This window comes from Phocoena sinus, chromosome 5 (genome assembly GCF_008692025.1).
Source record: "Phocoena sinus isolate mPhoSin1 chromosome 5, mPhoSin1.pri, whole genome shotgun sequence".
Taxonomy (NCBI): Eukaryota; Metazoa; Chordata; class Mammalia; order Artiodactyla; family Phocoenidae; genus Phocoena; species Phocoena sinus.
Genome location: NC_045767.1, coordinates 14,348,771 through 14,375,324, shown reverse-complemented (window position 1 = coordinate 14,375,324; position 26,554 = coordinate 14,348,771). Strand labels below are relative to the sequence as shown.

Genomic DNA, 26,554 nt, shown 5'->3' with positions numbered 1-26,554 from the left:
ACGGGAGAGGCCACAACAGTGAGAGGCCCGCGTAACGCAAAAAAAAAAAAAAAATGCTTAGAATCATGCCTGGCACTTTGTAGTTTAATTATAGCTGTGAGAGTACTATTATATAATGATCTTTGGAGGGAGTTGAGTGGTTAAAGCATATTTAAAGGAAACTTTACCTTCTTATATTCTTTTTTTGTCCTTGCCTTTGTCAACTGCCCCCTGCTGCAGTTTGTTTCTCAGGCCAGTGATTATCATTTTCCTAAATCATATAAAAACTAAAAAGTATGAGATAAAACTAAAAGTATGAGATATATAATTCTACTCCCATCAGTGTTTTCATAAGAAATCATAAGTGTTCAAAATAGACAGAATTTAACTAGATAACCTTACGTTTAAGATAGAAAGACACTGTTTCCACAGTCTGTCTCATGCCCATTCTGGGGTCTTTTTCTTCTGAAAGACACAAGGCCGCTTTTTGTGAGTCAGAGTTGCCATCTCATGAGGCCTGTCGGTCTGGTCTTGCCCAAGTTCTTTCTCCTGTCTCAGAATCTCTTCACTAAAGAAATCTCTTCCCTCAAAATATATAGTCTCTTCTGTGAGATTAGAGATACTTAATGTTTTTAGGGGCAAAGTCTTTAGACTTTGGATATATTAAGATTAAATATTATTTTCCTTCTAAGAGTTCTTGTTTAAGACATTTAAAATATAGCCTATTTTGGTCTTATAAATTCCATATGAAGGCTACCTTCTGTATTCAGATTTCTTTTTTATTGGCGTTTTTTTCCCTTAATTTGACATATATTTGATTAAAAGGACTGTATGCTTTTATTTCAACCTAAAAGAATATCAATCTGAGAAATCACTGTGTGAATTCTACTATATATATTTTTTAATCTTTTGACTTAAACCATACCTGTTGCTTATCTCACCAAAGCTCTGGTTGTCTTTGTCCTTGTTGAGTTGGACACTACTGTGTGCAGATCAGCCTTCATTGTGTCAGGTACTCAGATTTGTGCTGTGCTTTGGGAATCCAGAAAAGTCCTCTGGATGCTCACAGTTTAGTTGAGTAGGTGGAATTAATACACAGGAAAAAATGAGGATATAGCTTAGACATTTTCTATATTTTGTGTTCTGGTTAAGAGAATTAAGAACAATATTTTTGCAAAGAGATAGATATCTTCTGATAAAGTGATCTAAAAGTCTGATGAATGTAAAGTTTAAAATATATAATAACCCTTAAAGTTTTTGTTTTTGTTTTACCAGCAAACTCAAAGAACTCATACACTTTCCTTTTGCCTTTGAGATTTCTTACTGTGCGAAAAATAGTAGGGTTTATTGAATATATATATTCTAATGGAAAATATTAAGGAATTTTATGCCTTGAGAAATCTAGTTAAAAACATATGTGTGTGTAAGGTAATTTGTGCCCGGTAAATTTTAGGTGGAAATAGTTGTTTTTAACTTGGAAAAAAATGTACTTGTTCTGAGTTTAGTATATGATGAAGTCACACTTCTGTTTTCTTTCCCAGAGAACTTCCTTATTTTGTTTGTTTGTTGTTTGTCAGGTTTTTAAAAAAATAATTTTTCCTAAGATACACTGGAATAATAAAGAGAAAAGATATTTTACTTTTTCTCTTAAGGAATATGAAGAAGCAATTATAGTAACCTTGTATATTAGCCTGTAGAGTTCAGTAGCAGGAATAGCAACCTGTTAAACATTAATGTCTCTGAGATCGAAAATCACAAGTAGGTAATTTTCCTTTTGTCCTGTAGTCTTTCACAAGGGAAACTATAGCCACAAAAAGGAGAACATGAAGTATTTGCTAGATGCAGAAAAAAGTAGGTCACAAATGAGTAATAAGTCATACCATATGAAAAGCATTGAAAGGCATGACTAATGTTTCCACAGCTTTTGTCGTCTCAGTAAGACACATTTGTGAAACAGTCCTGCAGAAAGTGCCTTGGCCTTAAAAAACAAAACAAGGATTATTTTTCACAAATACCGTATATGCTACAAGCTTCAACTGTCAATAGTTTCCAATTTATATATATGCATTACAGATTAAACTGCAAATTAAATTTATTCTGTTTTTAAATTTTGAATGCTTCAGGGAGGGACAAATACATGAAAGAGTTCAGGCAAATTCCATAGAAACGAAAGCTAAATCCTAAGTAAGAGATTTTTCTAATAACTCTGTAGGGTGGTTAAACTGTGCCAGATTCCAGGGGAACACTTGCCTTCATGATTTAATCCGTGACTAAAGATGAACAGCCTTTTTATACAGAACATAGGAGGGAGAGAGGGAAGAATGTTGGATTCTTGGATTTTCCAAGAATCCAACTGTTGAAAAATACATAGGAAATAGAAAAATTAAAACAATTCATAATACACTGGCTACATTCAGATTGATTGTTTTTCCTCTTAAGATTTTTAAAATGTTAAAAATTTTTCTAACAGAACTGTAAAGCAGCTTTTTAACATTATAAATTAGTTTGCATTGAGTACAGAGTGAAGCCCATTTTGCAATAATTGAGATTTAACTGAAAAATGCCTATAGGTTAAAATACATTAATTTTTTTTTTTTTGTAATCGCAAAGCTTAAAAGCAAGATGTTCCATTTGAGGACATTTCTTAAATAACACAAAGGAGAGAGATATATTTATTCAATTCTTCAAGTAATTATTAAGCAATTTTATATGGTCATTACTAAAAAGTAAGTAATATGAGTTAAATGTTTGTGTTACTCTTTTTCTTTTCTCACATAGGTGGAATTAGACACAGCATTGAGTGACTTGGAGGCTGCAGATTTTGCAGAACTGGTAAGAGAAGCAGTGGATTTTAGGAAAGGTTCATTGTTGATTTCTTGTTTTGTGAATCAATCATTATTCTAAGTATTTTCCAAGGGGGCATGTAATAATCTTGGAATACATAACATTAGGTTTCTATATTGAAATGGACAAAATCTATTTTGCTTGCCTTAAGATTTTCTGTTCAGTTAAAAATATTTGTTACGTAATGTATACGTAATGATTAATTACATTACTACCGTTTGGAACCGGGCTTTGAGAGAAAGGATACACATGTAATATTGGCTGGCAGTATGGTTTTTAATCTTTTTAAAAAACTATTGATATATTTCCTAGCTCTGTCCACTAGAGCACCACTATCACCCAGGCCATGGTGTATAAATAATATTTCTCGCTAAAGGGAGCCAAGACTCCTATGAGAAATGACTGATTCCAGATTTAGGGCTGACAGTGTACAAGATAAGCCTGGCAACATCTTGTTATATCAGACATTCAGGAAGCTTTCAAAAAGTACTAGGGTTAATTTAGGGTTCAAGTAATCAGGAGAGACCTTGAAGGGGCTCCCTCTTGAGCATCTATAAGGACAATAACTGCATTGGATTGAAGCACATCAGATACGTCTAAGTCCATGAGTTCATAATGGTACTAAAGAAAAAAAGAAAGTTCTTGGTCAACTTTGGAGGATGCTAAGGAACTAATTCATTATTGTGAAAACTGGTAATTAAGGAGAAAGAATCAAACATTTATCTGCCTTTCCTATCTGAACCATACCTCAAGGTTACCAAATAGAGATGGGGGGGGGAGTTTCTCTTTATGGAAGTGGTCTACCTAACATATCAAGAAAGAATGACAGAATTGGAATACCATCATTTTTCAATTCCCCTCAGTAAGTTAATGGATCTAAGCAATGATCATCAGTAGCTGTTATCACAAAAAGAAAGTCAGCCAGATAGTATGTGGTTCCTGATGGAAGCACACAAACCACCTATGAAATATACCTGATCATGCCTCCAGGTCTAACTACCAGTTTACAGGAAATACAGGGGAAGAGGGGCATGTTAAATGACCCCATTTGGGGGAGGGGGATTGCAGTCAGCAAAATTCAGACTAGACACAACAGGACGGTTTCTTCAACAAATAAATTTGTTGAAGAAGGTGAGGGGGTGGGCGTGGGGTTAGGAGAAGCTGAGAGAGACCTGTCAGTCATAAGAGACTCAAGAAACATCAGCCAATTTCAGTATATGGACCTTACTTGGATCCTGATTCAAGCAAGCAAAAATTTTTAAAACATCTATGAGACAATCAAGGAAATGAAAACACTGTTAACTAGATATTAGGTAGGAATAATTCTCTAGATGTGGTAATGATATTATGGTTATGTATTTTTTTTTAAGTCCTTCTGTTTTAGAGATGCATTCTAAAGTATTTACAGATGAAATGATATAACATCTGGGATTGATTTTGAAATAATTCACCAGGGAGAGGGAAGAAGGAGAGAGGGATAGAGATGAAACAAGATTAGCTATGTACTGGTCATTGTTTAAGCTGGGTGATTATGGGCACATAGGAACTAATTATACTATTCTTTTTTTGTATATGCTAAAATTTTCAGTAATAAAAGTCTTTAAAAAGTAAATGGGGGCTTCCCTGGTGGCGCAGTGGTTGAGAGTCCGCCTGCCAATGCGGGGGACATGGGTTCGTGCCCCGGTCTGGGAAGATCCCACATGCCGCGGAGCGGCTGGGCCCGTGAGCCATGGCCACTGGGCCTGTGCGTCCGGAGCCTGTGCTCCGCAACGGGAGAGGCCACAACAGTGAGAGGCCCGCGTACAGCAAAAAAAAAAAAAAAAAAAAAAAAAAAAAAAAAAAAAAAAAAAAAAAAAAAAAAAAAAAGTAAATGGGAAGTTAGGAAGTAGAAGCAGTGAGGCTGGATCATTCTTCAGCAGATTGCTGGTAAATGTAGGGAGAGAATATTAGCTTAAGGGGTGGCTTAGTCTTAGCTAAGATCCTGAGCAAATGGAAGGGTATTCTGTTTGTAAAAATAGTGGAAATTTAAGCAAGGTGAACTCTTCATAGGTCATAAATTTTGTCACTAATGGAAAAAAAATTAGCTAAATACTAATCATTAGGAGCAGTTTAGATCTAAAATATCCAAATATCTGGGTTTTTAGGAACCTATATCCAATAGATTTAATTAAAACTCTTAATTCCTGCCTTTATGGAACATCATTTTAATGAGCAGTGAAACTAACTATGGCTAGAAAACGACCTATTGGGATTCCTTGCATACAACGTCAAGACACAGTACATAAAAGAAAAAAGTTGATAAATTGAGAATGTAAAATGATACATTTACTTTGGAAAACAGTTTGGCAGTTTCTTAGTAACGTAAACATACACCTACCATATAATTCTGCCTTTCTATTCCTATCTAATTACCCAAGAGAAATGAAAGCTATGTCAGTACAAAGACCTGTAAACAAATGTTCACAACAGCTTCATTTCTAATAGCCAGAGACTATTCAAGTAACTCAGGTGTCCATCAACTGGTGAATAGATAAAACAAATTGTGGTATATTCATGCAATGGAATAATATTCAGCAAGAAAATTGGCAGGGGGTATTGATGGAACTGTTCTATATCTTGATTTTGGTGGCACACAGCTGTACCCATTTGTCAGAACTTGCAGAATAATTCACAGTGAGTTTACCTTAATTTAAAGAAAAAGAAGGATTATTCTAAACTTTTTGTGAAATTAGATTTAAGATTTAATCTTATACTTTAATTCTGTGTTCTTTTCTTTAGTTGTTTTAAATTATTATTAAGGTATAATTTATATTCAGTATATTCTTCTGTGCCCTTTTATAGTCAGTCCCTCTCCCTACCCCCAGCCTCTGGCAACCACTGATCTGTTTTCTGTCCACATGGTTTTACCTTTTCTGGAATGTCATATAAGTTGAATCATATGGTAGATAATATTTTGGGTCTGACTTTTTTTTAAGTAGGAAGTTAAAATATGTATTTTTATACAAATATTACATGGGTACATTTTTAGGGAAAAGTACAAACATAAATCTAGCATTTTGCTTGGCCACTCATATATCAAAACCAGCCCAATTCTTAGAGTTAACCATTGTTATCAGTTGATATATATTCTTGGTAACCTTGTATTTATGATCATACACTGAAGTAATTTTGTCTGATAATGTTCAGTATAGATGATGCTTTCACACTGCTAGTAGGCATATAAACTGATGCAACCTTTCAGGAAGGCAATCTGGCAAAATACATTAAAAATATATATCCTCTGATCTCGGAATTCAACCTCCAGGACCTTATCAACTAAGGAAGATATCAGGGATATACACAAAATTTCTTTATAGGAATTATCTGCACAACACTATTTATACCCTGAAAAATTACTGGAAACAAATTAAAATACCACATTATGGAATCTGTTAAATAATACATCCATTAAAATCATGTTTAGAAAACTGTCTATTGACATGAAAAAATGTTCAAGATCATTTTCTAAGGAAAAAGCAGGGTCCAAAACTATACACATAAAACAGCTTGCCCACACCCATTGGGATGGCTACCATTAAAAACAAGCAAACGAACACCCCAGAAACACCAAGTGTTGGCGAGGATGTAGAAAAATTGGAACCCCCATGCACTGTTGGTGGGAACGCAAAACTGCAAATGCTATAGAAAACAGCATGGTGGCCCCCCAAAAAATCAAAACCAGAACTGCCGCGTGACCCAGCAATTTCATATACTCAAAAGAATTAAAAGCACAATCTTGAAGAGATACTTGCACACCCACATTCACAGCAGCATCATTCGCAACAGCCAAAAGGAGAAAGCAACCTGTGTCCACCAACAGATGAATGAACAAACAAATAGACAAATCCATGGGAAATACACACAATGGAACATGACTCAGCCCCAAAAAGGAAGTAAATTCTGACATAGGCCTCAACGTGGATGAACCCAGAGGACAGATACCACACTAGGTGAACCAAGCCCATCATGAAAAGACAAAGTAGGGACTTCCTTGGTGGTCCAGTGGTAAAGAATCCGCCTTGCAATTCAGGAGACACAGGTTCGATCCCTGGGCACGGAACTAAGATCCCACATGCCACGGGGCAACTAAGCCCACATGCCACAACTACTGAGCTCATGTGCCTCAACTAGAGAGCCTGTGTGCCTCAAACTATAGAGCCCACGTGTCCTGGAGCCTGTGCATCACAGCTAGAGAAGAGCCACAACTAGAGAGAAGCCCGCACACCACAATGAAGAGCCCGCGCGCTGCAATGAAAGATCCCGCATACCTCAAGAAAGATTCCGTGTGCCACAAGTAAGACCCGACGCAGCCAAAAATAAATAATAAATAAATCTTAAAAAAAAAAAGACAAAGTAGTGCACAATTCCACCCACAGGAGATGCCTAAAGTAGTCAAACTCATAAAGACAGAAAGTAAAAGAGTGGATGCCAGGGGCTGCAGGAAGGCGGCAGGGGGGGGGGGGGGGTGGATGGACAGTTGTTTAATGGATACGGTGTTTCAGTTTTGCAAGAGGAAGAGTTCTGGAGATTTGGCTGCCCAACAGTGTGAATGTACATAACACTACTGAGCTGTACACTTAAAAATGATTAAGATGGGCTTCCCTGGTGGTGTGGTGGTTGAGAGTCCGCCTGCCGATGGAGGGGACACGGGTTCGTGCCCCGGCCCGGGAAGATCCCACATGCTGCGGAGCGGCTGGGCCTGTGAGCCATGGCCGCTGAGCCTGCGCGTCCGGAGCCTGTGCTCTGCAACGGGAGAGGCCACAACAGTGAGAGGGCCGCGTACCGCAAAAAAAAAAAAAAAAAAAAAAAAAAGATTAAGATGGTAAATTTTATATTATGTGTATTTTACCATGATCAAAATTTTAATTAAAATAAAACAATTTTTAATTAATTTCTATTTCATGCTTTTTTAATATTACTGAACACCCAGTTAATCGCATTCCAGAGAAGGGTGACATTTCTGGGGCACAGAAAGAATGGTATTCACAGCTATTTCCCCAATCACATTTACTACCATGACCCAAGAACATCCAATTGATTGCTTAAGGGAATGTATCTCACCTGAAATCCTCTTGGACTGCATGCATAAAATAAAATTTTTAAAAGCTTACCTATGGTGAAGCCAATCAGAGCTTCCAGACCCTCAAAAAGCTTCCAGTGAACTTAATACCTTGTTCTTAAATATGAGGACAGTAAAGCATCACAAGAAATATCTTTGACAAAAAGGCAGTCAAAACAAATGAAAAGCGGTGGGCCTGATTTCTTTCACTTAGCATAATGCATTTGAGATTCATTCATGTTGTCTATATCAGTAGTTCAGTCCTTTTTATTGCTGATAGTATTCCATTGTATGATGATATCACAGTGTTTATCCATTCCCCAACTGAGGGATATTTAGATTTTTTTTCCAGTTTTCAGTTTTCCTTAGGTTTTGTTGTGTTTTGGGGTTTTTTCAACTTACAAAAGTAATTCATGCATATTGGTTAAAAATAAATGCAAGCATGGCTATTAAAAACAAATGTCCTCCCTCCTCATCGCTCTCCCCCAGTTCCATCCTCAGTTACAACTGTTCTTACAGTCTGGAATATATTCTTCCAGACCCTTCTCTATACACATACATACCCTCATACAAACCAACACATATGTATATACATACATGTATATAATTGAGGGTGCTGTTTTTAACAAGACTTAGATCATAATGAATACTTTGTTCCACAGCTTGCATTATTTGCTGAACAATGTATTCTAAAACCTTTTGTGCTTGCTCATATAGATCAACCTTATTTTTTAAACAGATGTATGATATTCTGTGATGTGAACATAACCTTATTTCCTTAACCATTTTCCATTGTTGAACTTTCTCTCCAGTTTTTGTGTATTACAAATTCTACTCTTAACTTTTTATACAAACATCTTGAATCTCTTATTTAAGTATTTCTGTAGATTTCTAAAAGAGGAATTACTCAAAGAGTATGTGTATTTAATTTTTTTTCTTTACATACTGCTCAGTTGCTCCCAAATAGGTTGTACCAATTTGTACTTTCAAAAATAGTATATGGTAGTATTGGATATTTTAGGTGATGTCCAGTAGAAGCATTTTGTCTTGGTAGATTTCTTTCAATCCCTCTTGGGGTAACAAATCTTATGTTCTACTCTTAGATGTCTCTAATCAACATTATCTTACAAGAATCAAAAATAAGATTGTTCTCAGTCAAAAATAAATATATAGGCACCTTATGTCTCACCCCAATAGACTAGTATATTGATTTCTAAAGAAGGCACTATGAAAACTTCAGTTACTACAAGGACCTGCTGTTCAGGGAACTATATTCAATATCTTGTAATAACCTATAAAGGAAAAGAATCTGAAAAAGAAGGTGTGTGTGTGTGTGTGTGTGTGTGTTTGTAACTGAATCACCTTGCTGTACAACTGAAACACTGTAAATCAACTATACTTCCATAATAAATAAATAAATACCAAAAGAAGAGATAAGTTACTTAAGAATGTAATTTCCATTTTAACTGTTGTAGCTTAACTAGGATTTTTAAAAATCATAAAAATATATAAATACATATATTTACATATATATAAAATTTTATATATATATAAATCCACTGTGGTTTTTCCCCCAGTCTGAGGATTACTATGACATGAGACGGCTATATACAATTTTGGGCTCTTCTCTATTTTACAAGGTAAGTTGAAGCTTGAAATTTTTATATATGTCATACTGCTATATGAACAGACCTAAAGTAAATTTTCTCAAATTGTTACAAACATGAAAAATACAGTTATCTCTTTTTCTGTGAATGTAGGTACCATAAAATTAGATCTTAAAACAAGACTTGTACCTACATATTTACAAATACAATAAATATTTCTGGTTTCATTATATTTTAAAGCATTTACAAACGTGTAAGAGAGAAACAGTACTCAAAGAACCAAGTGTATATGAGAGAAGAGCAATACTGCTTTGTTGATTTCCTTTTGCAGTCATGTGTTTTTTTCCCTTATCTTCAGAAAGTAACTATGCATCTTTCTGGTAAATTTTCTAACATTAAGTAGTTGACTTGCATGTAAAGCAAGTTAAACATCAAATGAATTTAAGTATTTTAATTTTTAAAAAAGATTTTTAAGCACAATATAAAACATATCTAAAGAAGAATCAAACAATACAGAACTGTAAGCAGTGAAAAGTAAGTCTCTCCCCACCTTGACTCCTGCTTCTCCACTTTTCATCTTCAGAATTCAGTGCTTTGGTAATTTTGCCAAATTCTCAGGCTAGTGCTACTTAGAGGTGATCTTGCTTTATGCTAAAGTGTACCTATTATAGACTTAAGTTATCCCAAATACTTGATGTCTAGTTGAAAAAAACATCTATTTTTACTATGTCTTCATTTATTCCATTTGAAACTGGAATATTTTAAGCCAACTGAAGAAATACCTATAAAACTCTTAGAACTATATTATAGGATTTTTGCTTTATGTCACTAGTTGACTTTTATTCTCTGTGGTTAAATTCAAGGGTTATTTGATATGCAGTCATTTGCCTAAGGATGATCTTATTGATATTGCTGTATACTGTCGCCATTATTGCCTACTGCCTTTAGCAGCAAAACAAAGAATTGGTCAGTTGGTTATATGGAGAGAAGTATTTCCTCGACATCACCTCCAACCTTCTGCAGACTCAAACACTGAAGTCTTTCAGGAACCTGAAGGGAGGTATTTTTTGCTAATTGTTGGCTTGGTAAGTTTACCTTAGTTTTTCTTGGGATTTTTTTTTTTTTTTTGCCATTTACAGACTAAATAAATACACAAACAAAAATGATAGTTTAAAATTATAAGCATGTCAAATAGTAGTATTCAAACAAAATGTTATGTGCCCTTATTTCTTCTCTTTTGTATCCATTTAATACTCATAGAGGAATATTAATGAAACTCAAGATAAGATTTTAGCAGGTTCTTAAGATCTTCTGTTCCCATTTCTATAAAAACAGAGGTTTTATCTTCTAGTTTGTTTTGGGAAATAGAGAGAGACATGAAAAGAATATAAAACCAGAACAGAATAAATATGTGATTGTAAATGAAAGGACTACTAATTATTGAGGCTCTCTGAAAACTACCTTAGGGAATTCCATGTGCCAAAAGTGGCAGTTGATGGTATATCAGGATAAGGCAATGTGAGCTTTGTTTTCACGGGTTATCAAGAAGCATTGAGGATAACTAAGAAGGGGAGGGAGGATTTTTCAATAATCATCACACGATTATGCCACATGCCCATATCTGTTTAGTATTCATAAATATATACACGCATGTTACATACAAATATTTTCATGTAGCTAAACCTATATTAATTTGTTTTCTTATAGAGACATTATATGTTGTGCGTACTATTAGAAGCTGGAGGCTGTGCATCCAAAGCTGTTGGGAATCCTGGACCTGACTGTATATATGTGGATCAGGTCAAAACAACTCTTCACCAGCTGGAAGGGGTAGATTCCCGCATAAATGAACGGCTAGCCTCTTCTGCAACCCCCTGTTTGTCTTGTGCTGACTGGTTTCTTGCTGGATCACATGAAAAATTAGATAATTTAACAACCTCACCTATCCTCAGTAGGCTACAAGGTACTACCAAAGTAGCAACCTCTCCAACATGCAGAAGAGCTCTTTTTGGTGACTATTCCCTAAAGACACGTAAGCCCAGTCCATCCAGAAGTGGAGGATCTGACAGTGGTTGTGAAGGTGGAGAAGGTGTTGGCCTGAGTCCCCACACTACAGCATCTCAGGGTTCTGATGGTTCAGAAGAAAGTGGGGCCTTGCTTAAGGTGTGTGTTCATTCAAGTGTGTACGTTCTGGGAGCTAAGCTGTCTCTCCAGTCCTTACTTATAATTGCAAGAGAATTTTTAATGGCAGATACTTCTTCATTTGTACTAGTGGTTTTAGTCACTGTTGGCAAACCAACGATTTAGGACCAAAGAAAGAAGAAAATGTCAAGTAATAAAACATTAGCCCCTTGACAGCTAGGACATCTACTTGACAGTAATTACAAGTAGGGAAACTCTTTAATCCTGCTTTCCATGTTCAGCTCTTTCTTTTCTATTCACAGCGGTAACAGAAAACATCCTACTTGTGGGGCATTTGGTGGCTGATCTAATTAAATAGCTAGAAAGTGTTCAGTAGAAACAAAAGAATCAGAAACTTTAAAAAAATAGATAGATAGGTAGATAGATAGATAGATTCGATCTCCTAATTCCAAACAATAGAGCACTCTTGGAGCCCTAAGTGGGTATATTTAGGAAGTACTCAGATTGGTGGTACTCATTATCCAAGTCTGCGAAATTGGTAGGAAATACAGGAGGAGGATAAGATAGGATTTGGATAGACTTAAAGAGCCCTGAACAACTCCTAAAAGAAACTGAATTAATCTCTAAGATTCAGCCATTTAACAGATATTGATGGAGCATCTACTATGTGCCAAGGGCTATGCTACACAAAGGAGATAAAAAGATGAGTAAGACGCAGCTCTTGCCTTTGAGGAGTGCAGAGTCTAGAGAGGGGGACAAGTGTGCATACATATAAATTGTAACAAAATTTGGTGATAGCTCCATTATGGCTCCAGTAGAAGGTTTACAGGGAGAACTGTCATGTCTTCCCATGACATGGCTCTCGGGTCACTGTTAGCATAGGATAATCCAAGAAGTACAAGTTGGCATCAAAAATATTTAGGGCTTCCCTGGTGGCGCAGTGGTTGAGAGTCCGCCTGCCGATGCAGGGGACGCGGGTTCGTGCCCCGGTCCGGGAGGATCCCACATGCCGCGGAGTGGCTGGCCCGTGAGCCATGGCTGCTGAGCCTGCGCGTCCGGAGCCTGTGCTCCGCAAACAGTGAGAGGCCCGCATAGCGCAAAAAAAAAAAAAAAAAAAAAAAAAAAAAAAAAAAAAAAAAAAAAAAAAAAAATATTTAAAAGAAACATTGCAAGATAGTAAGTAGTTCTCTTAGAAGGATTTTTAGTTTTACGTCATTTCTCCTGTTTGATTCCATTCTTAGATATAAACAGATCTACTTAATAATACTTTTTAGGTCACTAAAAAGAAGTCTGCTCTTCCAAATCCATTTCATTCGGGGAACCTGAAAAAGGACCTTTCAGAAAAAGAATTGGATATGTATAACACAATGAAGTAAGAAACTTCCTTGTTTTATTCTTTTTCACTTAACTCTATGTCTTCGAGGAAATGTTGCAATGAAAAAGTGCTATTCCATAATATAGAGAGATTTTATTCAACAAATGTAATTATGATATCTCTTACATATGAAAGGTAATAGCTATGCTATTTCTTTAATATCTTTCATTATACATATAGGAAACATACTCACAAGAAATAAAAAGCATACAAAGTAATACTTCAAAATATGAAAGTTCCCACTTATGTCTCTTCCACAGGTAACCTCCCTTTTGTGTGTCTAGTTTTTACATTAGAGTTTACTATTTTTAGACTCTGGTGGATGCTCTGTTTTTGCAGATGGTCCTTAGCCCCGGGTACTCATTCCCAGTGCTTGAGAGTGATGGCTGCTAATGGCTCATGCATGGCTGAGTCCCTCCCCTGGCCTTGTCCTATTTGGAAGTTTACTGACTCCGCCAAGGTTACAACCTCTCTCTAGGAGTAGCCTACATCTAATGACTAATAGATAAGTAAGTACAAAGGCTTGGCCCCTACTTAAATTCAGGACAACTCTAAAAGGCCATCCAAGCTTCAGCATTCCCAGTGGTATCTGTTGAGACGTCTGTCTCAACTGCGGCACGGTTCAACTTCTCCCATTGCTCAGTCCTTCAGTCTTAACCCCCACAGGTGTTGTTTCCAAGCATCCTCCCTGATAAACTTCCTCCCTGCATATCTCCTGATCAGAGTCTGGGGCCAGAGAACTGAGCCTGTGACACCCTCTTTAGAAAATAGGTAAAACCTCAAATTTACAGTAAGTAGGGAATTCTGGTGTAAAAGGAACCAAGTGAGAGGAGCATGTTTAACAGCTTAACTATTAAAATATGAAATGTTACATATTTACTTCTTGTTGGGCAAGAACAAGAGCACTGTTATGTGGTGACAAGCTGGTCTTCCTGAGCTTCATCTGCTATTTAATTACGATGTCATGCATGGTATCAACTTGTGTAGAAAAGTCAATTGCACACTTTTTTTTTTTTTTGGCCGTACCACGCAGCTTGTGGGATCTTAGTTCCTTAACCAGGGATTGAACCCGCGCCCTCAGCAGTGAAGCGCAGAGTCCTAACCACTGGACCACCAGGGCATTCCCTCAATTGCACACTTTTATTTGAACAAGTAGACATATACAAATAGAATTCCCATTAAAAAAAAGAAGTTCAGAGCTACCGCCTTCTTGATCGTTGAAACATTTTATAATAAGTTCAAATACATACCTCACAGAGTTGTCAGGAAAAGGCTTTTTCCTGAAGTCAGGGCAAAATCAAGGTAATTTGTCTACGTAAAATAATACACTGGAAATATTGATATAATGTGTTAAAATTTGGAATTTAATGCCTTCCAATATGATGTTTAATTTTTTAATAGTTAAAAATGTTTTTTAATCAAGGAAATCTAAATCAAACCTTTGTTGGAAGCCTGAAATACCTTCCACAAACCCTAGTCTTCCATTTAACAAAAACTACTGCTCTGAATTTTTATTACCTCCATATCTTATTTCTTAAATATATATGTGTGTTATTTGGGCTTTATCTCTAGTAAAAAAAAACCTCTTTTTCCAACTTTATAACTTAAGTTTATATTATAGCTTAACATAAATGTATAATTATGTTAAATTAAGCATAAAGTAATATGTGATGTAAATCATAGGCTCTCCTATTTAAAAGGATGCTACAGATGCATATTTATTCTCTCTATTAACATGGAAAGGTCTTCAAACTATGTAGTTAATTTTAAAAGTGTGATATAAACCAGTGTGTAATATATTATCCTAATTTGTACTTGTTTTTGTAAAATAAAAATATATAACATACTAAACACAAAAATATACAGAAAACATTTCATTCAGTAACCAAATCCTATCCATTCTGCATGGATTCAACCCCTAATGATCCTACCCTAGATCAAGCTCCTATTCTCTCACCTGGTTGTATTGCAATGGGCTCCCAACTCCCAGCCTACCCTGAATCCATTCTCTGCTGTAGGAGTGACCTTTCTGAAGAACTAATCTGATTTAATCTACATTTTTTTTGAACAAATATTTGTCTTCTCAGTGAGTAATTCCTTGTTTGATGATTTTTAAACTTTTGGTTTATACACTGAGTGAGTTAATATACACTGAGTTGATTTATGGTTTTCAAGCACTAGACCTACTCATTTTGTCATGGGGTTGTTTTCAGAGAAAATTAAAGAAGTTAACACAAATGTTAATTCTAAACTTCCCTAAATAGGAATCTTATTAATTAATGATTCCTATTAAGAATTAATGATTCTTATTAAGAATCATTTCTGTTCTATACCTTTTCTTGAATTTGGTGACCTCAGGGTTAAAATGTATGTTTTAAATTATTTTCCTTTTTGAATAATTATAATTTTTTTCATTTTGATTATTTTTTACTTGATTGAAAAAATATCCGCCACCAGTATTAATGAGCCAAACACCCTACGGAAAAGTATGAGAAAAATTTGTAGATGACCTCCTTCCCTGCCTATCCCTGGTCTCTAAAGAGAACCAAGAGCATTAGTTAGTGATCAAAAGTTATTCTGATCTTGCTCCCTAATTAACAGCTTAACAGGAATTTGGTTATCATGGATGATTAAGGCAGTATTTAGGCTAAGAGCTGAAATATGCCTTTGCTTTGCCTCTGTGCTATGGCTGGAAGAAGAATCAACTAAATGAATTTTTTTAATAGACATTAGAATGAGAATAGAGCAGCCTGAGTGAGATGCAGCTGGGGAATTGCTGTCCATATATTTAAAGATTGCCAATCAGGAAAAAGCAAGGTATAGTGGAGCAGAGTCAGTTAAGCTCTGACACTTAGCTATGTGACCTCAAACAAGTTAATCCAAGTCCTCTGAACATTGATTTCCTCACGGTTGAAATGAGGATAGTAATGTTTAATATCTTACAGGGTCATTATGAGAATTAAATCTAAGGTATTTTAAAGCATCTACCCTGGAACATAGAAGACATTCAGTATATGATAACTATTGCCATTATTTCACTGTTGCCATTATTGTTGCTCTTTAGCTCTTCTTACTGCTGGTAGAAATAAGCAGTATTTATAGGTTCTGCTGGCCTGTCTGAGATCTCAGTAGGAGAAGAAAAGATGGAGAAGAAGAATGGAGAAGTGAAAATAGTAAGAGAACATAGAAGAGAAGGAAGGCTGTAATGATAAGAAGTAGTAGAGTACTTCTAGCAATTGCCATGGTATTCTAGAATATTAACTCAGCTTTGCAGTTGGTAATAATAATTTTATTTTTCTTCAGGATCATCAGTTTGACTATCATGGTAAGAGACTTTAATGCTACTAACTGAAAAGCTTAGTTTATTGGAAGGTGTTTTTATTTGTGGTCCACTCTAGACATACCTTGTTTATGGCTTGTAGATATCTGGCCCAGACATGGGCTGAGTTATTCATTACCAACCATGGAAAAAGAGGAGTTTAGCCAGTTTGGGTTGTTTAGCAAAGGGGCGATTAAGTTACTTGCAAACGAATTGGTGTTTGTTTATCCTTGCATAACATGTAGTGTTTGCCTCCATTAAGGGAATTGATAATAACCCTAGCCTGTATTTCAGATAAGGAGGAAGAAGGAATTCAATGTTTGGCCTAGTTTCCCTTCCCTAATTACACTCCTAGTATTCTATTCTAGTTAAAAGCTTATTAGATGTCTACAGCATTCAAAATGAAGCAACATTTTTAAGTTTACTTCTAATATCTTTTTTTTTTCTTTTCAAGATTGACGTCTGGTCCTGAGAACACACTTTTCCACTATGTCGCTTTAGAAACAGTGCAAGGGATCTTTATTACTCCTACCCACGAAGAGGTGGCACAGCTAAGTGGCTCTATCCATCCTCAGCTGATAAAAAATTTCCATCAGTGTTGTCTCTCCATTCGTGCAGTTTTCCAACAGACACTGGTTGAAGAGGTAGGGCACTGCTATAAATATAATTTTCTGCCAGTTTATTTCCAGACCTCTAAATATTCTCTCTAAAACTCTTTAATCAATATGTCCAGCAATGACTATTTTCATTTATTTGTTTTAACAGTCATTCCATCTACCTTGAATGCCAAAGGATTATATTCACTGTACTTAACTTTAAAACTTTAAAACTTTGTTTCATAATTCTGAGTTTGATGTCCCAGATTACTATTTCAGGAAACGGTGGACCTGTGTGTCTTCTGTAGCAAAGTAGAACATAGTTTGTAATGTAAACTTGCCTCCCATATTTGACCCAACCATTTCTCGGACAGTTATCTCTACCACTTGGTAACTGATAATTCTTTAAGTATTCAACCAGCAGGATAAGGTATTTTGGAACAAAATGGAATAAAGTATAGCAGTAGGTGCAATACTGTTATGTTTCAGCCACTTGGTTGGTTGCTTGCTTTTCAATCCAGGATGAAGTTTCATTTAATATTGTACCTCTGGATAAGTAGTAATGTTGTATACAATTAAAGTATCAATTAGATAGTTTTAATAGCAGGGAAAGATAAGTATTGATTTCTTGAAAAGGATAAACATGCAGAAGTTTATTTGTGACTGGTCAAACATCATACTGCCAAAAAACAAAACAAAAAAAAACCTCCCTGAAGAATGATTGGAATGCACATAGCAATACGTGTACTAAGGATGCTAAATTTGTGAAGAATCTAGGCTTAAAGGTAGAAGAACATTGGGCTGGGAGTAAGGAATCCTGGACTGAGCCTTATTAACTCTTCCTATTTTCTCAGCTATAAAGTGAGTGAGCTGAATTATATCATCTCTTAGGACTCATTCAGCAGTAAAATTCTTTGTCTTACAGGATTTCTTCTTCGAGCTATCAGAAATTGGTATTCAACAAAATGTTATGTTTGACTATATATCTCTATGTGCTTTGCATTCTTAGGCTCCTCCTTTCCTATTTAACATATTGATAGATTCTATAAGGTTTATTTCATTAACTTATTTAGTAATATTTGGTAATATAAATTAGGCTTCCCCATATTATTTAAATATTGAGGTACCTACTACACACCAGATACTACTCAAGATGCTGGGGATACAGCAGTGAACAAAACAAAGTCTCTTTCCTCATGAAGCCTGTATTCTAACAGGGGAGGCTAATGAATTAGCAAGCAGTGTAATATATCAGGTAGGGTAAGTTTCAAGAGGAGTAATAAAACAGAGTAAGGTTGAGAGGTGGGGGTAACTATTTTGAAAGATGCCTCTGATCATGTCAAGTAATATTTGAACAGAGACCTGAATAAAGTGAGGGACCAAGCCATGTGGCAGATGTGGAGGCATAGCTTCCAGGCAGAAGGAACAGCAAGTACAAAGCCACAGAGGTAGGGTGGCTGAGAGAGCCCTGTAATGGGCTGAGTAGGGAGAAGACTGGTAGGAGTTGAGATGGCAAAGGTAGCAGGGCCAGGTCATGCATGGCCCAATAGATTAGGGAGTCTGGGCTTTGTTTGGAAGAAGATGGGAGGTTCTTGGGCAGTTCTGAGCAGAGCAGGGACATGATCCTTAGTTTTGAAAGGATCAGTCATGCTACTGTGAACGAGCTTGTAGGGTAGAGAGGGTGGAGGCAGGGACCAGTTAGGAGCTGTGGAAACTCTCAAATCAAGAAGTCAGTGGCCTCTGGATCTTGAATATATTTTGGAGGATGAGCCAAAAGGATTTGCTGATGTCTTAAATAAGTATTTTGAGAGAAAGAGCAGAATCAAGGATCACTCCACTGTTTTGGCCTGAGCTTTACAAAAAGTCTTTATATTCCAAATGAGTCACTGGTTTGCTAATGATTTGATCAGTGGGAAATTTAGAGTATGCTTTAGAGGAAGAGACAATACTGCTTTAAGTATATGTGTTTTAAATATATTACAAAATCATCTATTCATTTAGTAACTCATTAGTAATCTGTTCATTAAGCACCTACTGTGTACCAAGCACAGCTGCTTTCAAAGAATACAAAGATGAATAGCATATTTTGTCTGCCCTGGAAAAGAGATTTTAATGTACTGGGAAAAACAAACCTATAAACTGCTGATATAATATAGTGTAACTACTAATAAGGTAGGGCTGTGAACAAAATGTTCCCTTGGAGAGTCAAGAGAGACTTTATCCGGGAAGTCTCTTTTAGGAGATGGTGTTTCAAGTAAGTATGAGGGGACTTCCCTGGTGGCACAGTGGTTAAGAATTGGCCTGCCAGTGCAGGGAACACAGGTTCGAGCCCTGGTCCCAGAAGATCCCATATGCCGCAGAGCAGCTAAGCCCGTGCGCCACAACTACTGAGCCTGTGCTCTGGAGCCTGCGAGCCATAACTACTGAGCCTGTGCACCACAACTACTGAAGCCCGTGCGCCTGGAGCCCGTGCTCTGCAACAAGAGAAGCCACAGCAATGAGAAACCCGTGCACCGCAACAAAGAGTAGCCCCCGCTCGCCGCGTGCAGCAACGAAGACCCAACGCAGCCAAAAATAAATAAATAAATAAATAAATGTATAAAAAATAATAATAAAGTAAGTATGAGGAAGAATAGAAATTTTCCTGCAGGTAAAGAGAAGAATGTCATTGCAGGCACTTAAAGTATTACGATCAGCCAATTCAAATCTATATATAAAACGTTTTAAAGTAACATTATTAATACCAGTTAATATTAATAATACCTATTAATTTACAGAAGAAGAAAGCACTAAATGGTGGAGATCATTCAGGTTCTACAAATTCAGTGTCTTCTCTTAACCCTGTGAAGGAACATGGTGTATTGTTTGAATGCTCACCTGAAAACTGGACTGATCAGAGAAAAACACCACCAGTTATGGCTTACTGGGTAGTAGGGTAAGTGGAAAAAAATATTAAAAAGTGACAGAAAAGTGGTAATGGAGATAAACATGTTCAGATATAGGCATGGAATTATTAATCTAACTATAATATTTTAATGTATTTTAGAATTTTACTTTATTTCCTAAGTATCTCCTTTAAATTGCTCCCAACTCTTTTTCTGTTACCAAAAAAAAGAAGAAAACTTATTCAGTTATCTTACAAAATTGTATTAGTCATACACTAAAAGGTTATGAGTCCACACTTTCACTGCTATTTCCTTCTCTCTGTCCCTACTTCTTTTTTTTTGTGGTACGCGGGCCTCTCACTGTTGTGGCCTCTCCCGTTGTGGAGCACAGGCTCTGGACTCACAGGCTCAGCGGCCATGGCTCATGGGCCCAGCCGCTCCACGGCATGTGGGATCTTCCCGGACCGGGGCATGAACCCGTGTCCCCTCCATCGGCAGGCGGACTCCCAACCACTGCGCCACCAGAAAAGCCCCTGTCCCTACTTCCTTTCTTCCCTCTCTCCTCCTTTCTTTCCCTCTTCTCTTCCCCTCTCCTTCTCCTACCCCCAACTAACTCCAAGACTCTGCCCTCCCTGGCCCCTGCCCACCTGTCTGTTTCCACCTCCTGTCACTCTCTTCCTCCGTCCACTGTGCACAGTTACATTGGATGGGGGATGGTCTACTTCTTCACCTTTGCATATATGGCTCCTGGATATTCAGACCAGTGCTAGCATGCCATCCCCTGTTAAAGAGACAAGCCATGATCTCTTGCCCACATTAAAGTGGCTACTTGGTTATTCTCTATCACTGCTTTATTCTTAATTTTCTTGTTTGTTTATGATCTTTCTCCCCCTCACTAGAATGTCAGCTTTATGAGGTCAGGAATTGATCTGTCTTGTCCACCATTGGCACCTGCAACAGCACCTGGCACACAGTCACTTGATAAATATGTAAGGATTTAGTAAGTGGAGCTGTGCTTGGCAAAATGTGGTGGTGGGTAGGTGGACTGGCAAACGCAAAGCTAAACACAGTCATTGCATCTGATGGTCTTACATCTAGCAGAAGAAATATGAAACATGCTTAAATACCTATGTATATATGGATGCATATTCTATGGAGATAGAGAGAAAGATACTGGCTATATATAATAAATTAGGTAATACAACCAAACACTCTGGGAATTCCGAGGAAGGGGGGCAAATCTAAGCTGAGATTGTAAAGAAAGGCTTAGAGGTTCCATTGATCTGCTTTAGAAAATGAATTGGATTTGGATAGAGCATCCTAGGAAAAGGATGGGATGAATAAAGATCCAAACAAGGGAAATCATAAGGCATGGCAGTGAGTAGACTGGTTTGCTAGAATGGTAGGGGAATAGCATATGCAAAGATGAAGTGAAAGATCAAGCTGGAAAGCTAAGTTAGGACCACTGCAGAGAGCTTTCAATTCCTGACTAAGGAATTTTGAGGGAAATATTGAGCCACTGACAGTTCTTTGAGTTGCGGGAGAGAATTGGTGGAGGAATGAGCACCGAGTAAGGCGGGACTAATGTTACTGGATAACTATCATATAGTACTAAGCTGTATGACAAACGCTTTACAAAGGTTATCCAAAGCAGTAATTCCCATGTGCTGGTCCACGGGATTTATAATCACCTGAGTCACTTATTAAAATCAGAGATGCCTGCACCCCACCCCAGACCTACTGAACCATAATCTATGGGAGTGGGACTCTGTATGTTTAGTAAGCTCACTTGAGACTCTGATGTGTAACCAACCAAGCCTGGGAGCATCAGCATGATCAAAACTCAGTGTAGTGTGATCAGAGCTGTGCTACTGGAAGATCAAGCTGGGAACAGCATATGAAAACAGTGTGGACACAGGAGAGAACAGAGATAGGAAGACCAGTTAGGCACACATGCAGGTGTACAGTGGAGCCTTAACTACATTCACAATTGGAATTGAAAAAAATCAATAGGTGTTGAATTATGACGTTGCTCATCTATGTAGAATAGAGAAATTTAAGGCAGTCACGCAGAACTACACCTGATTTAAATGGCTTGATTTGTATACATTAGTATTGATTAAATAGACTAAAATTTTAACTCTTTAAGACAATCAAAGTTTCAATGTTAATCCCAATTCAATGTCTAATAACTATTGTACTTAGAATGATGGTACACCATTGGCTGTATTGTAATAATAATGACTACATTTAATACTTTAAAACTGAGGGACATGATTATACATGTTGATAAAATAGGCTTTTTACACTCTGGAAAAATAAACATAATTGACCTAAGGCATATATTATTTATTTTATAATAAATCTAGCTGCATTTCCCCCACTGTAGATTTAGATTAGTGGTTTTGAATTTACTACTTATTCTTTCAGAAACAAAAAAATTAAGTAAAATAAATTGAAGAGTTGGAGTCTTTTTCCTTTGTTTTTTGTTTTTGGAATTTCTGAAATGAGTGTGTTCTTTTCCTCTACAGGAGGCTCTTTCTTCATCCCAGACTTCAAGAACTTTACGTCTGTTTTCATGACTCAGTCACAGAAATTGCCATTGAAATGGCTTTTAAATTGTTCTTTGGATTAACCTTGTAGCTGTGTTCTCTTGTTGTACAGCAGCACTGCACAGACCATAAAGTAGTGTTAGAACTGCTGAAATCCATTCACAAAGAGATAAGGTTTAACTTCTTTCCTCTGTTCAATACTGAACATAAGATTGTTAAAGACTGAGATGATATGCTGCTGGATTTGATGCACTAAATCTTTTTGTGAGACTTTTGAAGAAGATACTTGATCAAAATATGAAGAAGGGATTGTTAACTTATTTCCATTTTGGTATATACCATTAATTTATTTACTAGTTTGAAATACTGTGATGTGTTTTATGTAAAATTAATATAGGAATGTTTATCTGGGAAAAATACCCAATTCGTTGTATATTTTTCTTAAGACTAATATTGATATCTGGCGAAACAATCATGAAATTGGGAGGAGGTGACCAGGTTCTGTAACTGATTAGTGCTGTGACCATGAGCAAGTTGTTGTACCTCTGTGAGCTCAGAGTTTTCATGTACAAATGAAATGATTGCTTTGAGGTGTCTAAAGACCCTCTTAAGTATAAAATGTGCAATTTTTGCCCTCTTGCCTATTGTTTGGTACCTAAATTTGTAATGTTCAAGTACTGATTCCTTCTTAGATCAGATACTTTTCTTTAGTTTAGGTGTTTTAGTAGATACCTCACAGTGGGGGAAGAGAGGAGTGAAAATTAAACTTCTTTTTTTGTTTATTTGATTTTCTTTACTCTTCCAGGTCAATTCTATTTTGACTAGGATATATTTTTTTAAACTATTTGTCCATAAACTTTCATTGTTTTTCTCTTTGTTGAAATATATTCAGGTATACACACACATTTTATGCAAGTTCATGAATTTTGGGAAAGTTGTATGTAAACCTTTTTTAAAAACCTAATCATGTTGAAAACACTGAAAAAGCTGACTAAAGAAATTCTATGGCGACTTTTTTTGTTCAATACAAATTTTTGCCTTACAAGTTTGGATCATTATGTATTGGGTTTTCCCAAAGGGGGACATTTTAATGAATAATAGTTTACTTGACTTTGAGTAGAGAAAGAAAAGTACTAAGATGAGAATTTTCATTGGCTGTCAGAATTTGGTGGATTGAAAGAAAGGAAGAACATGACAATTCTTAATTGACATTTACCCAATGGATTCTATTGAAGTCTCAGATGCCCCCAAGACACTAAAATACTGGGTTCTTTCTCCTTCAGGACTTAACTTTGGAAGGCAAATTATGTCGGCACATCTAAAGCCAGTCCCTTGCCTTTCCCCTACCTCAAACGTGAGACCTCCAGCTTACTCTGAATTAACTGCAAAATGTAGTGAATGCACCATTTGAAACATTTGGTCTTAGGAGAAACACTATTATTCCTCTGTCATGAGTTTAAGAGATTTTCACCCAATCGTTTAAGATGCAAACCACTATACTTGTCCCATTAGTGACTTGTGGGCCTTAATTTTGCCATTCAAAACAGGGAAAGAAACTTTGGTTCTTGAAATGTAGAAAATGGCTTGCAATATCCTCCCCCTTAAGATTATAATATTGATCAAATGGTAGATAGACTCTTTACTACTGTCTTAGGACTGCTTGTGTACATATATAGGTATTGAGGTATTATTTAAAAGTATTTAGTAAATGTCTTAAATTTCTTGATATGTCCTCCAAAACAGCATGAGCTATTTTTAATACTGGGAATTATTTATAAATGCAGCTATTGATCACCTCAGATTTTCAAACAGACTGAACTAAGACTTGGGATTTTACCATCAGGAACTTTTTGTTTCATTTAATGAAATTTTGGTTTGTTGAACTGCTTTCCTGGTGTCAAAGAATCATGAGACCACCATTTAATAACTGAAATAAAAAGACAAAGCAGACTACTGATGGTAATAAGGGCGAAGTCATTTGCAACATTGTAGATGTGCTCTGTAATGACCATGTTGCAGAGACATTACATTTTTAAGAAATAAAACTAAACATTATCTTGGCTTTTATCTCTAAATGGATATCAAAATAAGCATTATAAGTAAACTTAGCTGCCCATTTTTCCATATATGTTCAGATTCACATCTGAACACACATAATCAGATCAGTCTGATTATTAGACAAGAAGTGCCTATCTGCCATTTTATTAAATAAAGAGGGACAAAGAATACTTTAGCAGATATAGAAGCATTCTTAAGTTGGAGTTTATTAGCATCCTGCAAAAGTTCTTTTTTACCAAAGACTGTAATGCAAAAGCCTATATAACCAGCATTAAAAAAAAAAAAAAAAGTCAAGTGCTGTCTTACCACTATCATATATTTTTTAGCCCCACAAAATTACATTTTAGCTTCTAACCCCTTTCTCTTTCTTTATCACTCGTTGTTTCTTTTGGTCAGGTTAGAGAAGAGAATGTTTCTTATTTGTGCCAAGGGACCCTTGATGGTGATGCATGCTGGCAAGATAGTAAATTTGCAGTGCCTGCTTTTTTATATTTGTAATACAAATGGGAAAGGCTATGAAATCAATTTACTAGGTTTGTCCACTTTGAACATTCTTGAAAATAATATTGTGAATAATCATGTGTTGTCTGTGTGATTTCCCTCTAAATAGTGCCTGGCATATGCTATGTGCTATAAAAGTGTTAGCTGCTACTACTACTACTACTACCACCACCATTTATTATTATTATTATTAAATATCCATTGGTTGAAAACCATGGAGTCAGCTAAATCATAGCTTCTACTGTACAAAATTTCGGAAAGCTAAGAAAAAGTATTCTGCACTAAACACTTCTAAAATGATGACTTATACTTTGGATATTTTAAAATATATTATTGAATGTTACTAAAACTTTAATCTGTATACTAAACTGTGTGGAAATAATTTAATTTTGTAGAGTTATACTTCTATATAATTGAAGATATTTTTATACTATATTGATAGTTTTTAATAAAGATGGTTTAGAGGTTTGTTTGCAGTTGTGTTGCCTTTTTGTCCGTTCATCCTACCCTACAAACATTTATTACATTTCTGCTCTGTACCAAGCACTGTTCTGGATGCCAGAGATACAGCAGTGAACAAAACAGCTAAAAATCCCTACCCCCATAGAGCTTATGTTCCCGTGGGGGAGGTAGGCCACAAGTAACACAAATAAGTAACTGTTGACAAAAGCTAAGAGAAAAAAAAAAGTGAAGCAAGAAAATAAGATATGAAGTGTGGGAGACAGGGTGGCCAGGGAAAGTGGTGCTGAGGTGATCCCACATCTCAAGTAAGTGAGGAAACTAACCAAGCTGATTGCCAAGGAAAGAAGAGTGAACAGTGCAAAGGCCCTGAGACTCTACACTTTTAATATCAACATATAAATCACCAGAACTTTTTTCATTCCCTAAATCAGTAAATAAAATACAATGCAGCAAATTAAAATAAACATTTTCAGTTATATCTATTGAAAAGAGCTGATTCAGAGCTCTTAATAGGGTTTAAAAAAAAAAGCTACACTTCTAAGTACTTTCACTTTTGCTGTCTCCTAACAATACATGTCAAAAGTAAGCTAGAGGATATCATAAAGGAATATGCTATGAACATGTCAACTACGGGGTCAAATGTCAGGGGAGAGGGGCAAGGGAGGCAAGAAAGGAAGGGACAGAAAATTGCCCTGGGAAGCAGCAGAAGACTTGCTTTTGCGGCCTCCGAGATACTACGTTCCCTGTGACCAGAGATGGTTCCGTTGACCTCTCTTGGCACCTTAAAAAGACGGTCTGGCTTGGAGTGTGGTTCAGGCAATTCACCCTTTAAATTTCTCCCTAAGTCCTCCGAATTACCTTAAAAGAGAATGAAACATTTCATTTTTCAGATTTTTGCAGATAAAATGCCCATCATTTCTTGAATTTGCAATGGTTTTCACAAAGCATTTTGAAGTCAACACAATGAGAAGACTTTAAATTTTTCAAGCTAGGAATAATTAATGCAATTGCTTCAGAAAGATTAATCTGGCAGCAGCATGTAAAATGTAGAGAGACTCAGGCTGAAAAACCAGTTGAGTCAAATAAGCCACTATGGAAAGGAAGGTAGCACCAAACATGGTACCAGTAGGACTCGC

The 26,554-nt window shown here is 36.3% G+C and overlaps 1 protein-coding gene across 2 annotated transcripts in view; it reads left to right on the top strand.

The window, feature by feature from the left end:
• INTU (inturned planar cell polarity protein) overlaps positions 1-25,399 on the top strand; it is a 74,173-nt gene extending 48,774 nt beyond the window's left edge. For both annotated transcript variants that reach the window (XM_032633581.1, XM_032633580.1), the window contains exons 9-16: positions 2,758-2,811; positions 9,499-9,561; positions 10,392-10,613; positions 11,236-11,691; positions 12,945-13,042; positions 16,819-17,008; positions 19,738-19,895; positions 22,377-25,399. In XM_032633581.1, the coding sequence (XP_032489472.1) occupies positions 2,758-2,811; positions 9,499-9,561; positions 10,392-10,613; positions 11,236-11,691; positions 12,945-13,042; positions 16,819-17,008; positions 19,738-19,895; positions 22,377-22,488 (1,353 nt within the window). In that variant the 3' untranslated portion in view covers positions 22,489-25,399. The remainder of the gene's footprint in view (positions 1-2,757; positions 2,812-9,498; positions 9,562-10,391; positions 10,614-11,235; positions 11,692-12,944; positions 13,043-16,818; positions 17,009-19,737; positions 19,896-22,376) is intronic.
• Positions 25,400-26,554: the final 1,155 nt, after the last annotated feature.